The sequence below is a fragment of the Dreissena polymorpha genome, chromosome 15, assembly GCF_020536995.1.
Source record: "Dreissena polymorpha isolate Duluth1 chromosome 15, UMN_Dpol_1.0, whole genome shotgun sequence".
In the NCBI taxonomy this organism is placed as follows: domain Eukaryota; kingdom Metazoa; phylum Mollusca; class Bivalvia; order Myida; family Dreissenidae; genus Dreissena; species Dreissena polymorpha.
In genome coordinates, this window is record NC_068369.1 from 56,484,503 (window position 1) to 56,505,650 (window position 21,148).

General features: G+C 35.1%; 2 protein-coding genes across 2 annotated transcripts; both read left to right on the plus strand.

Annotated features, from left to right (window-relative positions):
- The first annotated feature begins 3,620 nt into the window (after nt 1-3,620).
- Nucleotides 3,621-7,667, plus strand: LOC127859765 (salivary glue protein Sgs-3-like). Its single transcript, XM_052397273.1, has 6 exons — nt 3,621-3,634; nt 4,367-4,516; nt 4,731-4,880; nt 5,659-5,806; nt 6,726-6,845; nt 6,972-7,667. Exons 1-6 carry the CDS (start codon nt 3,621-3,623, stop codon nt 7,530-7,532), a joined length of 1,143 nt encoding a protein of 380 aa, XP_052253233.1. The 3' UTR covers nt 7,533-7,667.
- Nucleotides 7,668-13,533: 5,866 nt separating this feature from the next.
- On the plus strand, nt 13,534-15,146 carry LOC127859766 (salivary glue protein Sgs-3-like). The gene is made up of 2 exons (XM_052397274.1): nt 13,534-13,659; nt 13,786-15,146. Exons 1-2 carry the CDS (start codon nt 13,534-13,536, stop codon nt 14,344-14,346), a joined length of 687 nt encoding a protein of 228 aa, XP_052253234.1. The 3' UTR covers nt 14,347-15,146.
- Nucleotides 15,147-21,148: the final 6,002 nt, after the last annotated feature.

The following is a 21,148-nucleotide window of genomic DNA, read 5'->3' on the forward strand; positions in this document are numbered from 1 at the left end:
TTAACCCTTTGCATGCTGGGAAATTTGTCGTCTGCTTAAATGTCGTCTGTAGAATTTCTCAAATTAGCATTTTCTTCGATTTTTTTTCAAAGAATGCTATCAGAATAGCAAACAGTTTGGATCCTGATGAGACGCCACGTTCTGTGGCGTCTCATCTGGATCCAAACTGTTTGCAAAGGCCTTCAAAATTCGGGTCCAGCACTGAAAGAGCTAAAAATATATACATCTTTATTCTCATTCACTTTAGCAGGATGTTTTTTTGTAACGCAAAAATGAAATACATAACAATTTTCTTACAATCTCTTTCAGGGATTTTTTAAATTAAACTTCGGAAAATAAATATATCAACCTTTAAAAGAAAACAAAGTTATTGTAGAGCGACATAGAAGTATTCTGCGTGATTTAGTTGTGAATAATAGTTGGAATCGTAAGTCAAACTTCTTTGCTAAAAAATGTTTTGTAATAAGCTGATTTTATTTTCAATGACGTTACCGACATACTACATGACGTTATTGCTGTAAATCGTCAATTGTAGAGCGGTCTTGTTTACATCATTAATATAATTATGTATTTATTCATGATCATGAGTGAAATAAATGACGTCATTGCTGTAAATCGTCAATTTTAGAGCGGTATTGTTTACTTCAATAACGAAGCCTGCTACATTGGAGGCGGAATAGAAGATGCCGAGTGCGGAAACGCTACCACGGAAGGAGTGCTGAAAACCTTTTACCCACCCGACTGGTACCAAACCTAAATAAATACGAGTCACGTTCTGAGAAAACTGGGCATTAATGCATGTGCATAAAGTGTCGTCCCAGATTAGCCTGTGCAGTCCACACAGGCTAATCAGGTACGACACTTTACGCTTTTATGACATTTTACGTTTATATGAAGTCTCTTCTGAGCAAAAATCCAATTGCGGCGCAAAGTGTCGTCCCAGATAGCGGACAGGCTAATCTGGGACTGACACTTTACGCACATGCATTAAGCCCAGTTTTCTCAGAACGCGGCTCACTCTATGCAAACGAAATTGTTTTGCTACGTGTAATTTAATGCAAGGATCCAAAGTCGTCGATATTGTCAGTCAAAATGCGATCATTTAAAAACATTATATTGTATATAAGTTTTGGAAAAGTCAACGATTCAAGCTTGCGTTTGTTCTTTCAGTGGAAGGATCAGAGGATTCCATTGAAACGGAACTTTCATCAGATGATTTACTGACTCGTGACCGTCGCTCCATTCTCCCGTCTCCTGGATTCAAGGTCGTTGAAATGGCATTTGCATTGGATGCTGCATTCATGGACCAGTACGTTATTTGATATATTTGATCTTCATAAAATGCCTGACTGATATGATTATACTTAACTCTCATTAGGTCTTCAACGACGTTCGATTCTTGACCTTTGTGCAATGTTCTTTTGTTGGAGTATTATTTATCGCCCGTTTAAACGATCTCTTTAACATTATACATGTATATATATATATATATATATATATATATATATATATATATATATATATATATATATATATATATATATATATATATATATATATATATATGCAAGAAAAATCTACTGCTACTCCTATTTTGTCCTTAATATTGAAATATCTACTCAAAATTTTGTCTTCAAAATATTAAAGGGACTTAAATAAATTTACGTTTACGCAATTAAGTTTGGATGGGTCATAAAAATAACACAATTGCTCCCATTTCAGATTTTACGATCGTCACCCTGGTAATACAGCGGCGGCACAAAACGAGGCTGAAATTTTCATGGCTCTTTTGGCAAACGAGGTAGACGCTGGGTGAATTGTTTGCTTTAGTAAATCTCAAACGAACTTTAATAAGCGTGCAAATATAAGAATAAAAAGCTTAATACATCTTGAGCATCAATTGTAAAGCAACGATTTCACCTAACGTTTGGAATAATGATTTACTTTATTTTTGTATTTCCTAAATTATTTGATTTGACAACGAAGGCACACATACTATTTAGTATGTGCGACTTGCTAAATATTCCATTGGCAAACAAATGTTTATGCTTGCTTAGTTCAAAACGCGATTTTTTTCAGATGAATGTTTTCTACGCATCCGTCAAAGAGGCGTCTGCCGGCGCTCTTGACCTGTACGTGTACCCTGCAGCCGTCGTCTACCCTACTGTAAGTATTTTTCGGCGTGCTGTATTAAGCCAGCTTTTCACCTGACCTGACCTTTGTAAGTGTCCAATAATATTCAAATAAAATTTCCCGCGGCTAGGTACGAATGAATACACTTCATTTATTCCATTGGCTGATTTGAGTATAACACCAAAACATTGGAAACATATCCGCGTCTTTGTAACACTGTGATACTGCATGAAACAATTTTATCTCTAATGAAAAGGCTCAATAGATAGAACAGTTTTACAATCAATTCTCGACATAAATACAGTTTGTGCTTGCACCTTTTATTTTCAGAGAATTACCAGCGCAAAAGCGTTTATACTAAAGGCTGTGTTCTCATATTTAGTACTTACTTCCATATTCATGTCAACATGTTAACATGTAAAAGTATAAAGAGCAGTGGAAGCGAGGCCTCACTTTAATGCATTGCATTTCAACCCGCGAGGTTTCGGGTCAATTCGCGGCCAGTGTGTGAAAGTCAGAGTTTATATACAGTTCATCACCGGAGTTCGCAGCCAGTAAAATAATCGTTATATAATAAAGACTCTATCCGTGAACTAGGTGACCTGGAATTTTCTTAGAATAGAAATATGTTAAATGAAGATATTCAGCAATATAATTAAGATATGTTTATAATAGATTATTTATGTGTTTTCAACAATACAATGATAAATATTATTTTAGATTAATTTAACAATAATTATTCCACCATATTGACTATTGTATTAAGCATGAACGCGATGATTCTCGAAACTGTTAATAATCGAATCATATAGCAATGTCCGACAAACCACTAAAACAGGTTTGTTTGAAGAACGAGCCTATAAATACGGATACTCCGCGTGTGGCCGGTTGACTCATATGTTTTAGTTTAACTTCCATTCTTCTTTTGGTTTTCTGTTTTGTATCTAAAGGTTTATGACCAGCAATATGTAATAATGTAAAATAAGCCGCGAAAACTCCGCGTAACATCCTTTACTGCGTGTGATGCAGCTAAGAACTGAACAGAAAAAGACATTCGCTATCATTGATCTCATTCATTGAACTATCAACGCCGTTTATCTTTTTTAAAGATATTTCTTGTTACCTTTATAAGCAAAAAAAAAACAACAACAAAACACACTACATCTTCAGCGTATCATAATCTTGCTTACGATCTAAAAATAAATATCATATCTACATATAATTAAGCACAAATTACGAAAAGGCAGTTAACACATATTTTGAACATATGTTAGTTTCTTTTTTTACACGAAGTATCATATTCGTTTTTCTTCGTTTCATCAATATATACTAGTACTACTATTTGTCAATAATTTCAGGCCGGGTCTGATTTTGCCTGGTCCGCAAACCACAAAAGTGGAACCACTCTTCGTTCAGGTACAGCATTTGATGCTGATCTGAGATCGTTTTTCAGCAGTGGCTTCACAACTAAGCAACATGAACACGCCATGGCTCTTACTGGGTGCGTTTTTTTATTTATTTAGTTCGGTTTGTTATATTTTAAGCCATGAAAATTTTCATATTGTGAATCGTTGTAGTAATGGTCTACATTAGTAGTATTTGCGCGTGTGTCCATAAACTCTTTTTTGAGGTCCACACTAAGTTCACATGGGCATTTCGTGTTAAAGCCTATATAACGCACAAAAACAACGGAACTTTCGTAAAGTATTTTGTAAAATAAAGTATACCTAAACAATCAGTGTTCCTTATAGCAATATCCACAATTTCAACGCTAGATGTGGTATGATTACATAGATTTTTGTAGATACAAAAAGCCCGTTTTTATTTATTTGTGACACAATTTATTCCATTTTAATTTCCCGAGACTATATCTATTCATGCGACACACGAACACTAAAATAGTGTTCATGTGTCGTATGATAAGATATGGTTGCGGGAAATTAAAATATGCAAAACAATAATAAAAACTAGCATTTTTGTATGTACAAACATCTATTTTACCTGACCACATCTGGCGTTGAAATTACTGCAATTGCTATAAGGAACACTGATTTTTAATTGTTTAACTTTATTTTATGAAATATTGTACGAAATTTTAGTTGATTTTGAGCGTTATAGCGGCTTTAAGAATAATTGCGTTGTTCTAGTATCTTTGCTTAATACATGTTACTTATTAATTTGATATATATTTTTGTAAAACCAGTGTCATCTTCTAATAAAAATTTGACTGCAGGTTAGATCTCCTTGACGATGATGGAACCAGTGGGTTGCTAGGATACGCCTACGTGGGTACAGTATGTGTAAACACTCAGTACAAGTACTCCATCAACGAGTATACGGGCTCCAACGTGGCGTGGGTGGCGTCACATGAGCTGGGGCACGCGTAAGTATATATTTCATAAATTTAATTCCATGCCACATAATACACGAAATACTATTTTTTATATCGCAATACGTTATCCTTCGTTAAGTCTTTACAAGCATAAACGGCATATTAAATAAAAATGTTTTCATTTCAAGGAAATAAATATTTATATATTATTTCACCATTCAATAATTGCTTGATTATTTATTATTGATGATTTGCTTGTTCACAGACTGGGATCTGATCACGACCAGACCACCGCCTGTCCGGCCGGCAGGAACGTTATGTCCGCCTACCTGTTCAATCCTTCCGCCAATACTGCGGACACATACAGCAAGTTCTCCACCTGCAGCACAAGCCAGTTTATCACTCATTTGAACGGGTAATGTATTTAGAATTATCCATAATGGTTTTGTGATAAACGCTCAACGCTAGCAACGTAATGTTTAACGGACTTGGTTGATCGTCCCATTCAAGTAATGGTTTTGCAAATAAATAAATAAATAAATAAAAAAACAAACAAAAACAAACAAAAAATAAATAAATAAATAAATAAATATAAATAAATAAATAATAAATAAATAAATAAATAAATAAATAAATAAATAAATAAATACATAAATAAATAAATAAATAAATAAATAAATAAATAAATAAATAAATAAATAAATAAATAAATAAATAAATAAATAAATAAATAAATAATAAATAAATAAATAAATAAATAAATAAATAAATAAATAAATAAATAAATATAAATAAATAAATAAAGAATACTTATAAATTGCCGTGGAGAAGTGGATATCGTGTCTGCCTAGCCATCGGGAGGTAACAAGTTCAATCCCCACGGTGGAAGCGTTCTTTAGATCTCCCCCAAAAGACGCCAAGTGCTGATTTTAGCAACATGAAACGGCATAGAGAGCTTTGAGCTTTTGATGCAATTGAGCTAAAAGACATAAAACTAAATAACTAATTATAGTTTACCCATAATAAAAGTTGTGTGCTGTCATGAATTAAAATATTTAAGTAATAATCTGTATAAATTAGGGCTTTCAATATTGTTCACTTACATTAAATATAAAAACTTGATTGCTAGCTTGTATGTTAGAGCAACACAATTGGTATAATTAAAAATTAAAGTTTATATATGTTGTCAACAGACGAACCGACTGCACAGCCAATAATGGGTTCACGGACGAGCAGTTCCAAGCCTCATTTTGCAGGGGCCTGCTTGGTCAGCGAGACAGCAGCCTTAACTATCAGTGTCAGCAGCGAACTGGCTTCGCCGGAAGTACCGTGTGCAGCGGGGTACGTATTTCAATCGTTTATAAATATGAGAGCGTTAATTAAATGTCAAAAAGGGCCTGTTTCCGTTTTATGCAAGGATGTGCATAAGCCAATTTTGCTGTTTAGGGGCGCACTTGTTATACTATTTATACTTATACTTTAACCCATTTATTCCTAGCGTCTAGGAAAAAGGCCTTGGCAAACAGCGTAGACCCAGATGAGACGCCGCATGATGCGGCGTCTCATCAGGGTCTGCGCTGTTTGCTTAAAGGAATTTCTGTAAGAGCATTCTTAATATAGAGATAAATATACTAGACATCCCTAATTTTGGAAATAACTTGATCCAATTTAGAAGTATGGGAGAGTCCACTAGGCATAAATGGGTTAATAGCAGGAGGATGCACATTGCTCTCTTTTGGTACTCGCTCCTGCCCTTCCGGGCTGGGAGAAACAAAGACGTGAATATCTGTTGAAACTTAATATGAGAGTCCTTATATTTAACATTAAAGAAATAGTCTGAAAAAAATGTATTACTTGTGTTGGATGAGAACATTTCCTTGTTGTGTTGCATACATAAATATTTAATCAGAGTAGCCCTTAATTCTACCCTTTCCTTTTTTAGTAGCACCATCACAATTTTACGACCTTTTACTAACACACAACGCGTCCAACATCTGGATATTATACATGCAGTTTTTGTACGAAACACAAATGCACGTGATTGCTAATTTCTTTTTTTGAAGATTTCTATATTAGCCCTGACTTTCGAGGTGTATTTTATTAAAAAAATTAGTGTCACAAAATACCGGTGTATTATTCCGATGCAGTGGGTTTGCATAATAAGTTTTTAAAGAGTGCATTTTTTATTTAGCGCTTATCATTTTCAAGTAATCATTTTCAAGTAATCTTTTTTTAAAATGGATAATTGCTTTATATGCAGACAATCAGCGGCGACGCGGGCTGTTATGGCTTTGGTCAAGTTGCGTGTAGAGATGCCAGCGGTGCGTGCAGCGTGAGACTCTCCTTTGTGTGGAACGGAACCCCATGCGGTACTGGACAGGTGAGAGTTATAACGTGTTTATATGATTTATCTTTTTGTTTTTTTATTTTCCATTTTGCTTGTCCTTTCGCACAATAATTCATTGAATTCAAACGCACTCCTGATTAAAACGTTTTATATTTCCAGATGTGCTTTAAAGGACGATGCGTTCCTAACTTTGAAATCTGTACCTCTGTAACAACCGCTGCCCCAACAACCGCTGCTCCAACAACTGCTGCCCCTACAACTGCTGCTCCAACAACCGCTGCCCCAACAACCGCTGCTCCAACAACTGCTGCCCCTACAACTGCTGCTCCAACAACCGCTGCTCCAACAACTGCTGCCCCTACAACTGATGCACCTACAACTGATGCACCTACAACTGCTGCACCAACAACTGCTGCTCCAACAACTGCTGCTCCAACAACTGCTGCACCTACAACTGCTGCGCCAACAACTGCTGCACCTACAACTGCTGCACCAACAACTGATGCACCTACAACCGATGCTCCAACAACTGATTTTCCATGTAGCTGCTGTCGTCGCAGGAACAGATATTCGTTAAGTTGCTGCATTCGAAATCGCGTTTTTCGCCGCCGGAACTGCAGATGCTGTCCATTCACCTATCGTTTTGGAGAACGACCATCTTCTGAGTTTGGAGAGAATTCAAACAGTCTGGATGATGATGATGATCAAAGCTACAACTAAGAGAGCGAAGCATACCCTCTAGAAATTGACGACAATACGTGAACGTTTAATTACTACTTAAAGGGACTTTTCTCTCTGAATCTTTCGTGCGTTTGAGTTTTACATTAAATATTTTAAATTGATATATGCAAACATCGGAACTTAATAGCTACAATATACAATAATATTAAGATACAAAGAAAGAAGTATTAATGTAATCAACAATTTGGCTCGAACCACTGACCAGTGTAGTAAGAGTCTAGCGCTTAACCCATTAATGCATTTCGTCTAGAGAAAAGGCCTTGGCAAACAGAGTAGACTCAGATGAGACGCCGCATGATGCAGCGTGTCATCAGGGTCTGCGCTGTTTGCTCAAAGGAATTTCTGTAAGAAATATTCTAAATTTAGAAATAAATATAATAGACATCCCTAATTTTGGAAATAAATTGATCCAATTTAGAAGGATCTGAGAGTCCAAGAGGTATAAATGGGTTAAACCACCTTTTCACCCGTTCTCACATAGTATAGGGTGTTTTGTATACTTTATTTTAGTAACCCTCGTAATATCACGATAACAACAGCATTCTCCAAATTATGCAATGGTTTTGCGTTTGTAACGCTTTATTAGTATAAGATTTTTAAATCGGCAACATATGTATTAATGGGTGTTTTATAGGATGGTACTAATAGTGATTTACAAATTTTAATGTTTAGTGTTACTGTTTACGCACAAACATCATAACTACAACGAAACAATGCGAATCTGATTTTTTCCATTTTATTAAAACGTGGAGAGGTTCCTCTAAGTAAATTTAAACATATATACGTCAATATATACGTCTAAATGATAACATGCATTACAAAAAAATAAATATATATATAACGCTTCTACCTGTTTTAATTATTAATTAATATCAAAACACAGGCTTCACAGAATGCAGTGGTAAATGTGTGTTTGTATTGGTTGCTGCCTTTTAACGACATCCATCGCGTTAAAACGGGCACTATCGTGTTTAATTAGTCAATATCGGTCAATAATGTCGGTAGCCAACCTCCGCGCAGAGATTTGACTGGAACCAGCAGAGCTGGATCAGATCCCTGCCTTCAAGACCGACCACGTGATAATAGCCTAGCCACGTTGAACAATACTTTTACCATTGTTATTTTTTACTTTTTAATTTAGTTTTTTTTTTACTATGAACCTTAACGTATACACTATTTTCAAAATATACAATAAAACATATTATTTCATATAATACATGTACAATACTTCAACAAACAGAAACATCCTACCAAATTTGATATGATTTTCTTGTGATGGCAGAAATTGTTTGTGAGAGCAAGGAACGACAACTCTGCCTGGAGATTGGTCGGTAGCCTGACCGGTGGACCAGTGCCGTTTCCATAGGGAAAAGCTTTACATTATTATCCCCATAGTTTCATATAATAAAACTATCATTTAATTGCATATGCAATTAGGTCTTCAAACCGTTATCGGTCTGTTCAGTCTGCATTCACTAGACCTTACAAATATAACATATATATTTAGTTGTTTGCAAAGAATACACAAAGCTGTGGTTACTTTCCAATCCGCAATAAAACAATCTTTTTGTTAAATAATTATAAGATAATAAACGGCAATTGCATTATCAAACAGCAGATAATTGGAATTATTGCAAATGTGTATTAGATTATCTGTTACTTTATATATTTAAGAAGCTGGTTTATTAAATTTTCTTAAAATTTCACGATACACACATTATGCAATTCATCGACTTTTCAAACCAAGCGAGTTCGAGTTCAGAGACGAGCCTTTTATTGGGTCATTTTGTATGAAATATAAACACGTTCACATTTAAAATTAAGATATATATATATATTATTAATTTATTAAGATTTTATAGTTCGTTTCAATTTAATTAAAAGTTAAACTGTTATAATCTTTTAAAGGTCAGAACATTTTCAAATTTAATTTGAATACAGGGTTGAAGTGTTTTGAAACAGTTGCGGTAAAGAGAGTTTCTATAACTTCTCATGAAAATGACTTTGCTTTCATTAAGAAAACTCTTTGGGCATTTGCAAGTCATATAAACTGGACCTACCTATAGGATACTTACGAATAAGTCAAAGGGTTGAGTTGTCTTCACTACATTAATAAAATTAAATTTATAAAAAATAATGTGGATTGAATTTTAGACATACGGTATGTGTTTATTTATAGCCAATACGCAATATTAGGCACACGAGTACAACATATATTCACAATAAAATAAACACAAATGAAGGCAAAGCAAAATGCCCAAAATACACACGCCCGTCCACGCGCGCGCGCACACACGCGCGCGAACATACACACACGCAGTGCACACGCAGTGCACACGCACAAACACACGCGCGAACGAGTACGAGTACGCCCACTCCCATACACACACATGCCCACACTCACAAGTAAACAAAACATACATAAAACGTACATGAACAACACAATCATCATGAAAACAAGCGGAGAAGCCCAATATGAGTGACAAATAATAATAATCGAAACAATGCATTACAAAATTATAATAATCGAATAATGTCTTAAATGAGCTTTAACAGAGGCGATCAAGATATATTTGCCGATCACAAGTAAACAAAACATACATACAACGTACATGAACAACACAATATCATGAAAACAAGCGGAGAAGCCCAATATGTTTGATAAATAATAATTCACGAAAAATGCATTTTAAAATAATAATAATAATACTGGAATAAATTCTTAAATGAGTTTAACATAGGCGATTAAGATATAGTTGCCGATCCCACATTATGAGCATATAAACGCATCATAATTTTCTTTGTACGATGGATACATAGAAACGTAAAAAAGAAAAATATTATGAACATCAGCAAAACATACATAAGTTATTTTTCAAAGAGTTTCTTAATTATTTAGGGTAAGAAACACAAGTTAAGTTAAATTCTTCATAATGAAATATGTCACGGACAAAATTAAAATCAACAGTCGCAAGATGGAAACGGCGAGATGAAATTGCTTTAACAAGATTATTAAAGGGGTATGTTAAAAGATTTTCGTTTCTGAATAGGGTTAAGTTACTTATTGGTCAGCCAGGAAAAAAATGATATGGAAATATGAAACGTTGTTAATTGATAACAGACTGGATCTAAAAGAAAGTGTTTCACCAAGACGACCAGCTTCAATTTACATTGGGATTCAATTGTAACCCCGATCAATTCTCTAATAGTCATCATACGACTACACTAGACCCACGTTGAATGGTAGACTACGATATAAAATTGTTTTTATTAGTTTCTGGTCGTTTTATTATGTTACACTGCTAGATGTCGTGTTATTGAGTCGAAATCACTTCTTGACAATGTTATTTCTGTCAAATTTGACGGTGTTCTTGCTCGATTAGATGTTAGTGTGTCCGGGATAATTTTTTTATATTCACTTATATCTTGTCAATTCAAACACCATTACACGCAGAAAGATTGGTTGCGAGATATGGTCACTTTCATTTTTTTCTCAATCAGTTTGGATTCAAAAAGAAGTGAAAAACAATTTCCTAGCTGGCGCCGGAGAATTTACGTTCGGATAGATACGATATAAAGTGTCAGTTAATTGATCATCGTAATACGAATGCAATCTAAACGAACCAACACTCAAACACAATTTGCATCATGATTATAGTCATATAATGTCAGTTTATTACACACTATTCTGAACAATGAATTTTAAGATTTATTAAAAATGATATTTAATGTAAAATTTCAAATAATTGAATAAACTTACAATGTTATAGTAGCAATAATATATTTTCCTTTTTGGGTCAAACGTGGGTCCTTTGCGACTTAAATCAAACTCGCTTCCACGGGATTATTCAGACTTCAAAGTCTTATTACGGCAAGTGACTAATTTTCTAAAATTAGATTTTATACTACATACAACACAGATATTAAACATATATCAATTATTAAAACTGGGTTCATCGGATTTGAAAGGCTAATGCAAAAATGCAAATTGAAAATGGCTTTTGCAACCAACATTAAACCAGCACAGCCTGCGAGTAACTCGCAGTATCTTCAGGTTTGATGCTGTTTGCTGCGCATCAGTAACTCAGGATTGGAAATGAAGGCTTTAAAACGTGAATTTATTCAGAAAAGTCTTTAATTAAACTTAACTTTCTAAGAGACTACAAACGCGTCTAAATACACATCTAAGTGGTACAGGGTTAATCGTAACTTAACTTGTTACTATTCATACATGCGAACGTTACATACATATTTTCTCTTAAACTATTTATCATAACTTATGGACAATTGTAACTTGTAAATTCAATACTAAAATTATAAGTCTATAGGGGTGACCGGGGCAAAGTGTTACATGGAGCATAGTGTTAAATTTGAATTTTCAAATTCGTGACGTCATATGTTGCGTCATTTATTTTGCGAACTCAACTGATATTTATACCGCCATTTTTGTCGGGTCGTCGCCAGAATGGCATTTCATGCGCGATCTTTTTTTCAAAGATTGTTCCATTTTTCCGCCATGTAAGTAAATTTTACATATATTTTCAAATGCCAATTTAGAAGTTATTTACTATTTCAATGGCAATTGAGTACACGTGCTCACAATAAAGTAGGCATTCTACAATATGCATAAAAATAAAGTTTGCTTCTAGCTTCCTATTTTTTGTATTGTGTATTGATTTAACTGTAGTAAGTGAGACTGGGGCAAAGTGTTACAGGTCCCCCTGGACAAAGTGTTACAGTGTAACACATAGCCCCATTCGACCTTTGATCACCAGTTTGACGTTCTAACAATGATCTTACGGGAAATTAGTCGACATTTAATAGCTGAAACGCATACAAAGCCTATATATATGTTTCTTTTTACTATAAACAGTTCATCATGTCATACAAATCCAATGCTTAAAATAATTTGTTTCCATATAATTTAGGCATTTTTTGCATGATCTAATTCCAGTAGAAATGCATATCTACGTACACTTGTTTCAACAGATCTAGATATTAACACAATTTAGTTGAAATAACAAATACTATGGTCAATTTAACTAATATAATTATAGCTCTATTCCTTGTTGTTACAGAATGGTTCGAAACTACAAACGAAAAGTCACATCAAACAAAGTCCCGATGTATGTCATACAGCGAGCAGTCAGCGATGTAATCAATATAGGACGAAGCATAAGATCCGTTGCTAACGAAACAAATATTAATCCAATGACGCTTTGCAGGTCTAGGAAAAAGGCCTTGGCAAACAGCGTAGACCCAGATGAGACGCCACATGATGCGGCGTCTCATCAGGGTCTGCGCTGTTTGCTTAAAGGAATTTCTGTAAGAGCATTCTTAATATAGAGATAAATATACTAGACATCCCTAATTTTGGAAATAACTTGATCCAATTTAGAAGGATGGGAGAGTCCACTAGGCATAAATGGGTTAATAGCAGGAGGATGCACATTGCTCTCTTTTGGTACTCGCTCCTGCCCTTCCGGGCTGGGAGAAACAAAGACGTGAATATCTGTTGAAACTTAATATGAGAGTCCTTATATTTAACATTAAAGAAATAGTCTGAAAAAAATGTATTACTTGTGTTGGATGAGAACATTTCCTTGTTGTGTTGCATACATAAATATTTAATCAGAGTAGCCCTTAATTCTACCCTTTCCTTTTTTAGTAGCACCATCACAATTTTACGACCTTTTACTAACACACAACGCGTCCAACATCTGGATATTATACATGCAGTTTTTGTACGAAACACAAATGCACGTGATTGCTAATTTCTTTTTTTGAAGATTTCTATATTAGCTCTGACTTTCGAGGTGTATTTTATTAAAAAAATTAGTGTCACAAAATACCGGTGTATTATTCCGATGCAGTGGGTTTGCATAATAAGTTTTTAAAGAGTGCATTTTTTATTTAGCGCTTATCATTTTCAAGTAATCATTTTCAAGTAATCTTTTTTTTAAATGGATAATTGCTTTATATGCAGACAATCAGCGGCGACGCGGGCTGTTATGGCTTTGGTCAAGTTGCGTGTAGAGATGCCAGCGGTGCGTGCAGCGTGAGACTCTCCTTTGTGTGGAACGGAACCCCATGCGGTACTGGACAGGTGAGAGTTATAACGTGTTTATATGATTTATCTTTTTGTTTTTTTATTTTCCATTTTGCTTGTCCTTTCGCACAATAATTCATTGAATTCAAACGCACTCCTGATTAAAACGTTTTATATTTCCAGATGTGCTTTAAAGGACGATGCGTTCCTAACTTTGAAATCTGTACCTCTGTAACAACCGCTGCCCCAACAACCGCTGCTCCAACAACTGCTGCCCCTACAACTGCTGCTCCAACAACCGCTGCCCCAACAACCGCTGCTCCAACAACTGCTGCCCCTACAACTGCTGCTCCAACAACCGCTGCTCCAACAACTGCTGCCCCTACAACTGATGCACCTACAACTGATGCACCTACAACTGCTGCACCAACAACTGCTGCTCCAACAACTGCTGCTCCAACAACTGCTGCACCTACAACTGCTGCGCCAACAACTGCTGCACCTACAACTGCTGCACCAACAACTGATGCACCTACAACCGATGCTCCAACAACTGATTTTCCATGTAGCTGCTGTCGTCGCAGGAACAGATATTCGTTAAGTTGCTGCATTCGAAATCGCGTTTTTCGCCGCCGGAACTGCAGATGCTGTCCATTCACCTATCGTTTTGGAGAACGACCATCTTCTGAGTTTGGAGAGAATTCAAACAGTCTGGATGATGATGATGATCAAAGCTACAACTAAGAGAGCGAAGCATACCCTCTAGAAATTGACGACAATACGTGAACGTTTAATTACTACTTAAAGGGACTTTTCTCTCTGAATCTTTCGTGCGTTTGAGTTTTACATTAAATATTTTAAATTGATATATGCAAACATCGGAACTTAATAGCTACAATATACAATAATATTAAGATACAAAGAAAGAAGTATTAATGTAATCAACAATTTGGCTCGAACCACTGACCAGTGTAGTAAGAGTCTAGCGCTTAACCCATTAATGCATTTCGTCTAGAGAAAAGGCCTTGGCAAACAGAGTAGACTCAGATGAGACGCCGCATGATGCAGCGTGTCATCAGGGTCTGCGCTGTTTGCTCAAAGGAATTTCTGTAAGAAATATTCTAAATTTAGAAATAAATATAATAGACATCCCTAATTTTGGAAATAAATTGATCCAATTTAGAAGGATCTGAGAGTCCAAGAGGTATAAATGGGTTAAACCACCTTTTCACCCGTTCTCACATAGTATAGGGTGTTTTGTATACTTTATTTTAGTAACCCTCGTAATATCACGATAACAACAGCATTCTCCAAATTATGCAATGGTTTTGCGTTTGTAACGCTTTATTAGTATAAGATTTTTAAATCGGCAACATATGTATTAATGGGTGTTTTATAGGATGGTACTAATAGTGATTTACAAATTTTAATGTTTAGTGTTACTGTTTACGCACAAACATCATAACTACAACGAAACAATGCGAATCTGATTTTTTCCATTTTATTAAAACGTGGAGAGGTTCCTCTAAGTAAATTTAAACATATATACGTCAATATATACGTCTAAATGATAACATGCATTACAAAAAAATAAATATATATATAACGCTTCTACCTGTTTTAATTATTAATTAATATCAAAACACAGGCTTCACAGAATGCAGTGGTAAATGTGTGTTTGTATTGGTTGCTGCCTTTTAACGACATCCATCGCGTTAAAACGGGCACTATCGTGTTTAATTAGTCAATATCGGTCAATAATGTCGGTAGCCAACCTCCGCGCAGAGATTTGACTGGAACCAGCAGAGCTGGATCAGATCCCTGCCTTCAAGACCGACCACGTGATAATAGCCTAGCCACGTTGAACAATACTTTTACCATTGTTATTTTTTACTTTTTAATTAAGTTTTTTTTTTACTATGAACCTTAACGTATACACTATTTTCAAAATATACAATAAAACATATTATTTCATATAATACATGTACAATACTTCAACAAACAGAAACATCCTACCAAATTTGATATGATTTTCTTGTGATGGCAGAAATTGTTTGTTAGAGCAAGGAACGACAACTCTGCCTGGAGATTGGTCGGTAGCCTGACCGGTGGACCAGTGCCGTTTCCATAGGGAAAAGCTTTACATTATTATCCCCATAGTTTCATATAATAAAACTATCATTTAATTGCATATGCAATTAGGTCTTCAAACCGTTATCGGTCTGTTCAGTCTGCATTCACTAGACCTTACAAATATAACATATATATTTAGTTGTTTGCAAAGAATACACAAAGCTGTGGTTACTTTCCAATCCGCAATAAAACAATCTTTTTGTTAAATAATTATAAGATAATAAACGGCAATTGCATTATCAAACAGCAGATAATTGGAATTATTGCAAATGTGTATTAGATTATCTGTTACTTTATATATTTAAGAAGCTGGTTTATTAAATTTTCTTAAAATTTCACGATACACACATTATGCAATTCATCGACTTTTCAAACCAAGCGAGTTCGAGTTCAGAGACGAGCCTTTTATTGGGTCATTTTGTATGAAATATAAACACGTTCACATTTAAAATTAAGATATATATATATATTATTAATTTATTAAGATTTTATAGTTCGTTTCAATTTAATTAAAAGTTAAACTGTTATAATCTTTTAAAGGTCAGAACATTTTCAAATTTAATTTGAATACAGGGTTGAAGTGTTTTGAAACAGTTGCGGTAAAGAGAGTTTCTATAACTTCTCATGAAAATGACTTTGCTTTCATTAAGAAAACTCTTTGGGCATTTGCAAGTCATATAAACTGGACCTAACTATAGGATACTTACGAATAAGTCAAAGGGTTGAGTTGTCTTCACTACATTAATAAAATTAAATTTATAAAAAATAATGTGGATTGAATTTTAGACATACGGTATGTGTTTATTTATAGCCAATACGCAATATTAGGCACACGAGTACAACATATATTCACAATAAAATAAACACAAATGAAGGCAAAGCAAAATGCCCAAAATACACACGCCCGTCCACGCGCGCGCGCACACACGCGCGCGAACATACACACACGCAGTGCACACGCAGTGCACACGCACAAACACACGCGCGAACGAGTACGAGTACGCCCACTCCCATACACACACATGCCCACACTCACAAGTAAACAAAACATACATAAAACGTACATGAACAACACAATCATCATGAAAACAAGCGGAGAAGCCCAATATGAGTGACAAATAATAATAATCGAAACAATGCATTACAAAATTATAATAATCGAATAATGTCTTAAATGAGCTTTAACAGAGGCGATCAAGATATATTTGCCGATCACAAGTAAACAAAACATACATACAACGTACATGAACAACACAATATCATGAAAACAAGCGGAGAAGCCCAATATGTTTGATAAATAATAATTCACGAAAAATGCATTTTAAAATAATAATAATAATACTGGAATAAATTCTTAAATGAGTTTAACATAGGCGATTAAGATATAGTTGCCGATCCCACATTATGAGCATATAAACGCATCATAATTTTCTTTGTACGATGGATACATAGAAACGTAAAAAAGAAAAATATTATGAACATCAGCAAAACATACATAAGTTATTTTTCAAAGAGTTTCTTAATTATTTAGGGTAAGAAACACAAGTTAAGTTAAATTCTTCATAATGAAATATGTCACGGACAAAATTAAAATCAACAGTCGCAAGATGGAAACGGCGAGATGAAATTGCTTTAACAAGATTATTAAAGGGGTATGTTAAAAGATTTTCGTTTCTGAATAGGGTTAAGTTACTTATTGGTCAGCCAGGAAAAAAATGATATGGAAATATGAAACGTTGTTAATTGATAACAGACTGGATCTAAAAGAAAGTGTTTCACCAAGACGACCAGCTTCAATTTACATTGGGATTCAATTGTAACCCCGATCAATTCTCTAATAGTCATCATACGACTACACTAGACCCACGTTGAATGGTAGACTACGATATAAAATTGTTTTTATTAGTTTCTGGTCGTTTTATTATGTTACACTGCTAGATGTCGTGTTATTGAGTCGAAATCACTTCTTGACAAGGTTATTTCTGTCAAATTTGACGGTGTTCTTGCTCGATTAGATGTTAGTGTGTCCGGGATAATTTTTTTACATTCACTTATATCTTGTCAATTCAAACACCATTACACGCAGAAAGATTGGTTGCGAGATATGGTCACTTTCATTTTTTTCTCAATCAGTTTGGATTCAAAAAGAAGTGAAAAACAATTTCCTAGCTGGCGCCGGAGAATTTACGTTCGGATAGATACGATATAAAGTGTCAGTTAATTGATCATCGTAATACGAATGCAATCTAAACGAACCAACACTCAAACACAATTTGCATCATGATTATGGTCATATAATGTCTGTTTATTACACACTATTCTGAACAATGAATTTTAAGATTTATTAAAAATGATATTTAATGTAAAATTTCAAATAATTGAATAAACTTACAATGTTATAGTAGCAATAATATATTTTCCTTTTTGGGTCAAACGTGGGTCCTTTGCGACTTAAATCAAACTCGCTTCCACGGGATTATTCAGACTTCAAAGTCTTATTACGGCAAGTGACTAATTTTCTAAAATTAGATTTTATACTACATACAACACAGATATTAAACATATATCAATTATTAAAACTGGGTTCATCGGATTTGAAAGGCTAATGCAAAAATGCAAATTGAAAATGGCTTTTGCAACCAACATTAAACCAGCACAGCCTGCGAGTAACTCGCAGTATCTTCAGGTTTGATGCTGTTTGCTGCGCATCAGTAACTCAGGATTGGAAATGAAGGCTTTAAAACGTGAATTTATTCAGAAAAGTCTTTAATTAAACTTAACTTTCTAAGAGACTACAAACGCGTCTAAATACACATCTAAGTGGTACAGGGTTAATCGTAACTTAACTTGTTACTATTCATACATGCGAACGTTACATACATATTTTCTCTTAAACTATTTATCATAACTTATGGACAATTGTAACTTGTAAATTCAATACTAAAATTATAAGTCTATAGGGGTGACCGGGGCAAAGTGTTACATGGAGCAAAGTGTTAAATTTGAATTTTCAAATTCGTGACGTCATATGTTGCGTCATTTATTTTGCGAACTCAACTGATATTTATACCGCCATTTTTGTCGGGTCGTCGCCAGAATGGCATTTCATGCGCGATCTTTTTTTCAAAGATTGTTCCATTTTTCCGCCATGTAAGTAAATTTTACATATATTTTCAAATGCCAATTTAGAAGTTATTTACTATTTCAATGGCAATTGAGTACACGTGCTCACAATAAAGTAGGCATTCTACAATATGCATAAAAATAAAGTTTGCTTCTAGCTTCCTATTTTTTGTATTGTGTATTGATTTAACTGTAGTAAGTGAGACTGGGGCAAAGTGTTACAGGTCCCCCTGGACAAAGTGTTACAGTGTAACACATAGCCCCATTCGACCTTTGATCACCAGTTTGACGTTCTAACAATGATCTTACGGGAAATTAGTCGACATTTAATAGCTGAAACGCATACAAAGCCTATATATATGTTTCTTTTTACTATAAACAGTTCATCATGTCATACAAATCCAATGCTTAAAATAATTTGTTTCCATATAATTTAGGCATTTTTTGCATGATCTAATTCCAGTAGAAATGCATATCTACGTACACTTGTTTCAACAGATCTAGATATTAACACAATTTAGTTGAAATAACAAATACTATGGTCAATTTAACTAATATAATTATAGCTCTATTCCTTGTTGTTACAGAATGGTTCGAAACTACAAACGAAAAGTCACATCAAACAAAGTCCCGATGTATGTCATACAGCGAGCAGTCAGCGATGTAATCAATATAGGACGAAGCATAAGATCCGTTGCTAACGAAACAAATATTAATCCAATGACGCTTTGCAGGTACATCAAAAAGGCAAAGCAACTAGGGTGTGACAAAGTTGCAACTTTCTCAGATCGGACATTAAAGCCCGTCTTTACGGACACGCAAGAGATATTACCAAAATCATATCTCAAAACTACAGCAAGTGCTTACTTTGGTCTTAGCCCAAAAGACGTCCGTGTCTTAGCTTATGAATGTGCTGAGGCATTTGCGTTTAAAATGCCAAATTCTTGGATTAGAGATAAATGTGCCGGACCTGACTGGTTTTCGAATTTTATGAAGAGAAATACGGACCTGGCAATAAGAACTCCAGAAGCCACACATTTGTCACGGGCAACAAGTTTCAACAGGGCAAACGTAAATCTTTTCTTTAACAAGTTCGCGCTTGTTATGGACCGAGACAAATTCCAAGCAGGTGACATTTAGAATTTAGATGAGACTGGTGTGGTAACAGTACAGAAGCCTCGAAGTGTGGTTGCAGCCAAAAGGGTGAAACAAGTAAGATCACCATCTTCGGCAAAGCGAGGAGAACTTGTAACTTTGTGTGTAGCTGTCAGTGCTAGCGGTAATTCGGTCCCGCAAATGTTTATTTTCCCTGAAGTTAAATACCAAGACCACTTTGTTCGAGACGGTCTAGTTGATTGCCTAGGCAAAGCACATTGTTGGATGAACGGTGAAAATTTCTTGAAATTCCTCTAGCACTTTGTCAAACACACGAAAGCGTCCAAACAGAAAAAAGTGTCAATGCTTCTTGATAATCATGAGTCTCTCCACATTGACATTTTAAACTACGCACGTGACAACGGGGTTGTAATGCTATCGTTTCCTCCACATTGCTCTCATAAGTTGTAACCCTTGGATCGATCTGTGTTCGGACCTTTCAAGGGTGACTTAGCCAATGCACAATATGGTTGGATGCGGAACAATCCAGGAAAAACGATGACAATATATGACTCACCCGGTATTGTCAAGAATTGTTGGCCTAAAGCAGCAACCCCTGTTAACATTACACGTGGTTTTAATGTTTTCGGAGTGTTTCCATTCAATAGGAACGTGTTTCATGACGATGAATTTGCGCCAAGTTCTGTCATTGATAGGCTAGATCCAAATGGAGCTGAGTCAGAACCTAAAGGACCAGAGGTTTCAAATGCTGGTGATAGCCAAATCGAACATGACCATGAAAACAATGTCGCCAATGATGGAGATGCTAGCAGCGCATGGGAAGCAATCGACGCATATTCACGCACAATGGATAGAAAATTGATACGCGTCCCAGGTGACGGCCATTGACACTTGCATGCTGTGCGCAGAGCTCTGATAGAAGAAAACATAGATACTATTTCTCATGACCAAATTTGTTTCAAACTTAGACATGAGATTGTCATTAACAAAGGGTATTACGCTGACTTTTCCGATGATGGTGTCTGATATTGAAAACTACATAACTAAGATGGAGTTCAACAATGACACAATAGACCTAGTACTGGCAGCCCTTTGCAATAGCCTAGGTATATCTGCTATTCTGTACCAGGTTGCACAGAATGAGATGTATATATCTGCACATACGCCAGAGAGA

What these genes read in the sequence shown, in the direction of transcription:
- LOC127859766 (XM_052397274.1), top strand. Translation starts at nt 13,534, where the DNA reads ATGCAGACAATCAGCGGCGACGCGGGCTGTTATGGCTTTGGTCAAGTT. An exon ending in CCCCATGCGGTACTGGACAG is followed by an intron (nt 13,660 to 13,785) that starts GTGAGAGTTATA and finishes TTATATTTCCAG; the next exon opens with ATGTGCTTTAAAGGACGATG.
- LOC127859765 (XM_052397273.1), top strand. An exon ending in TCACATGAGCTGGGGCACGC is followed by an intron (nt 4,517 to 4,730) that starts GTAAGTATATAT and finishes GCTTGTTCACAG; the next exon opens with ACTGGGATCTGATCACGACC. An exon ending in CCCCATGCGGTACTGGACAG is followed by an intron (nt 6,846 to 6,971) that starts GTGAGAGTTATA and finishes TTATATTTCCAG; the next exon opens with ATGTGCTTTAAAGGACGATG.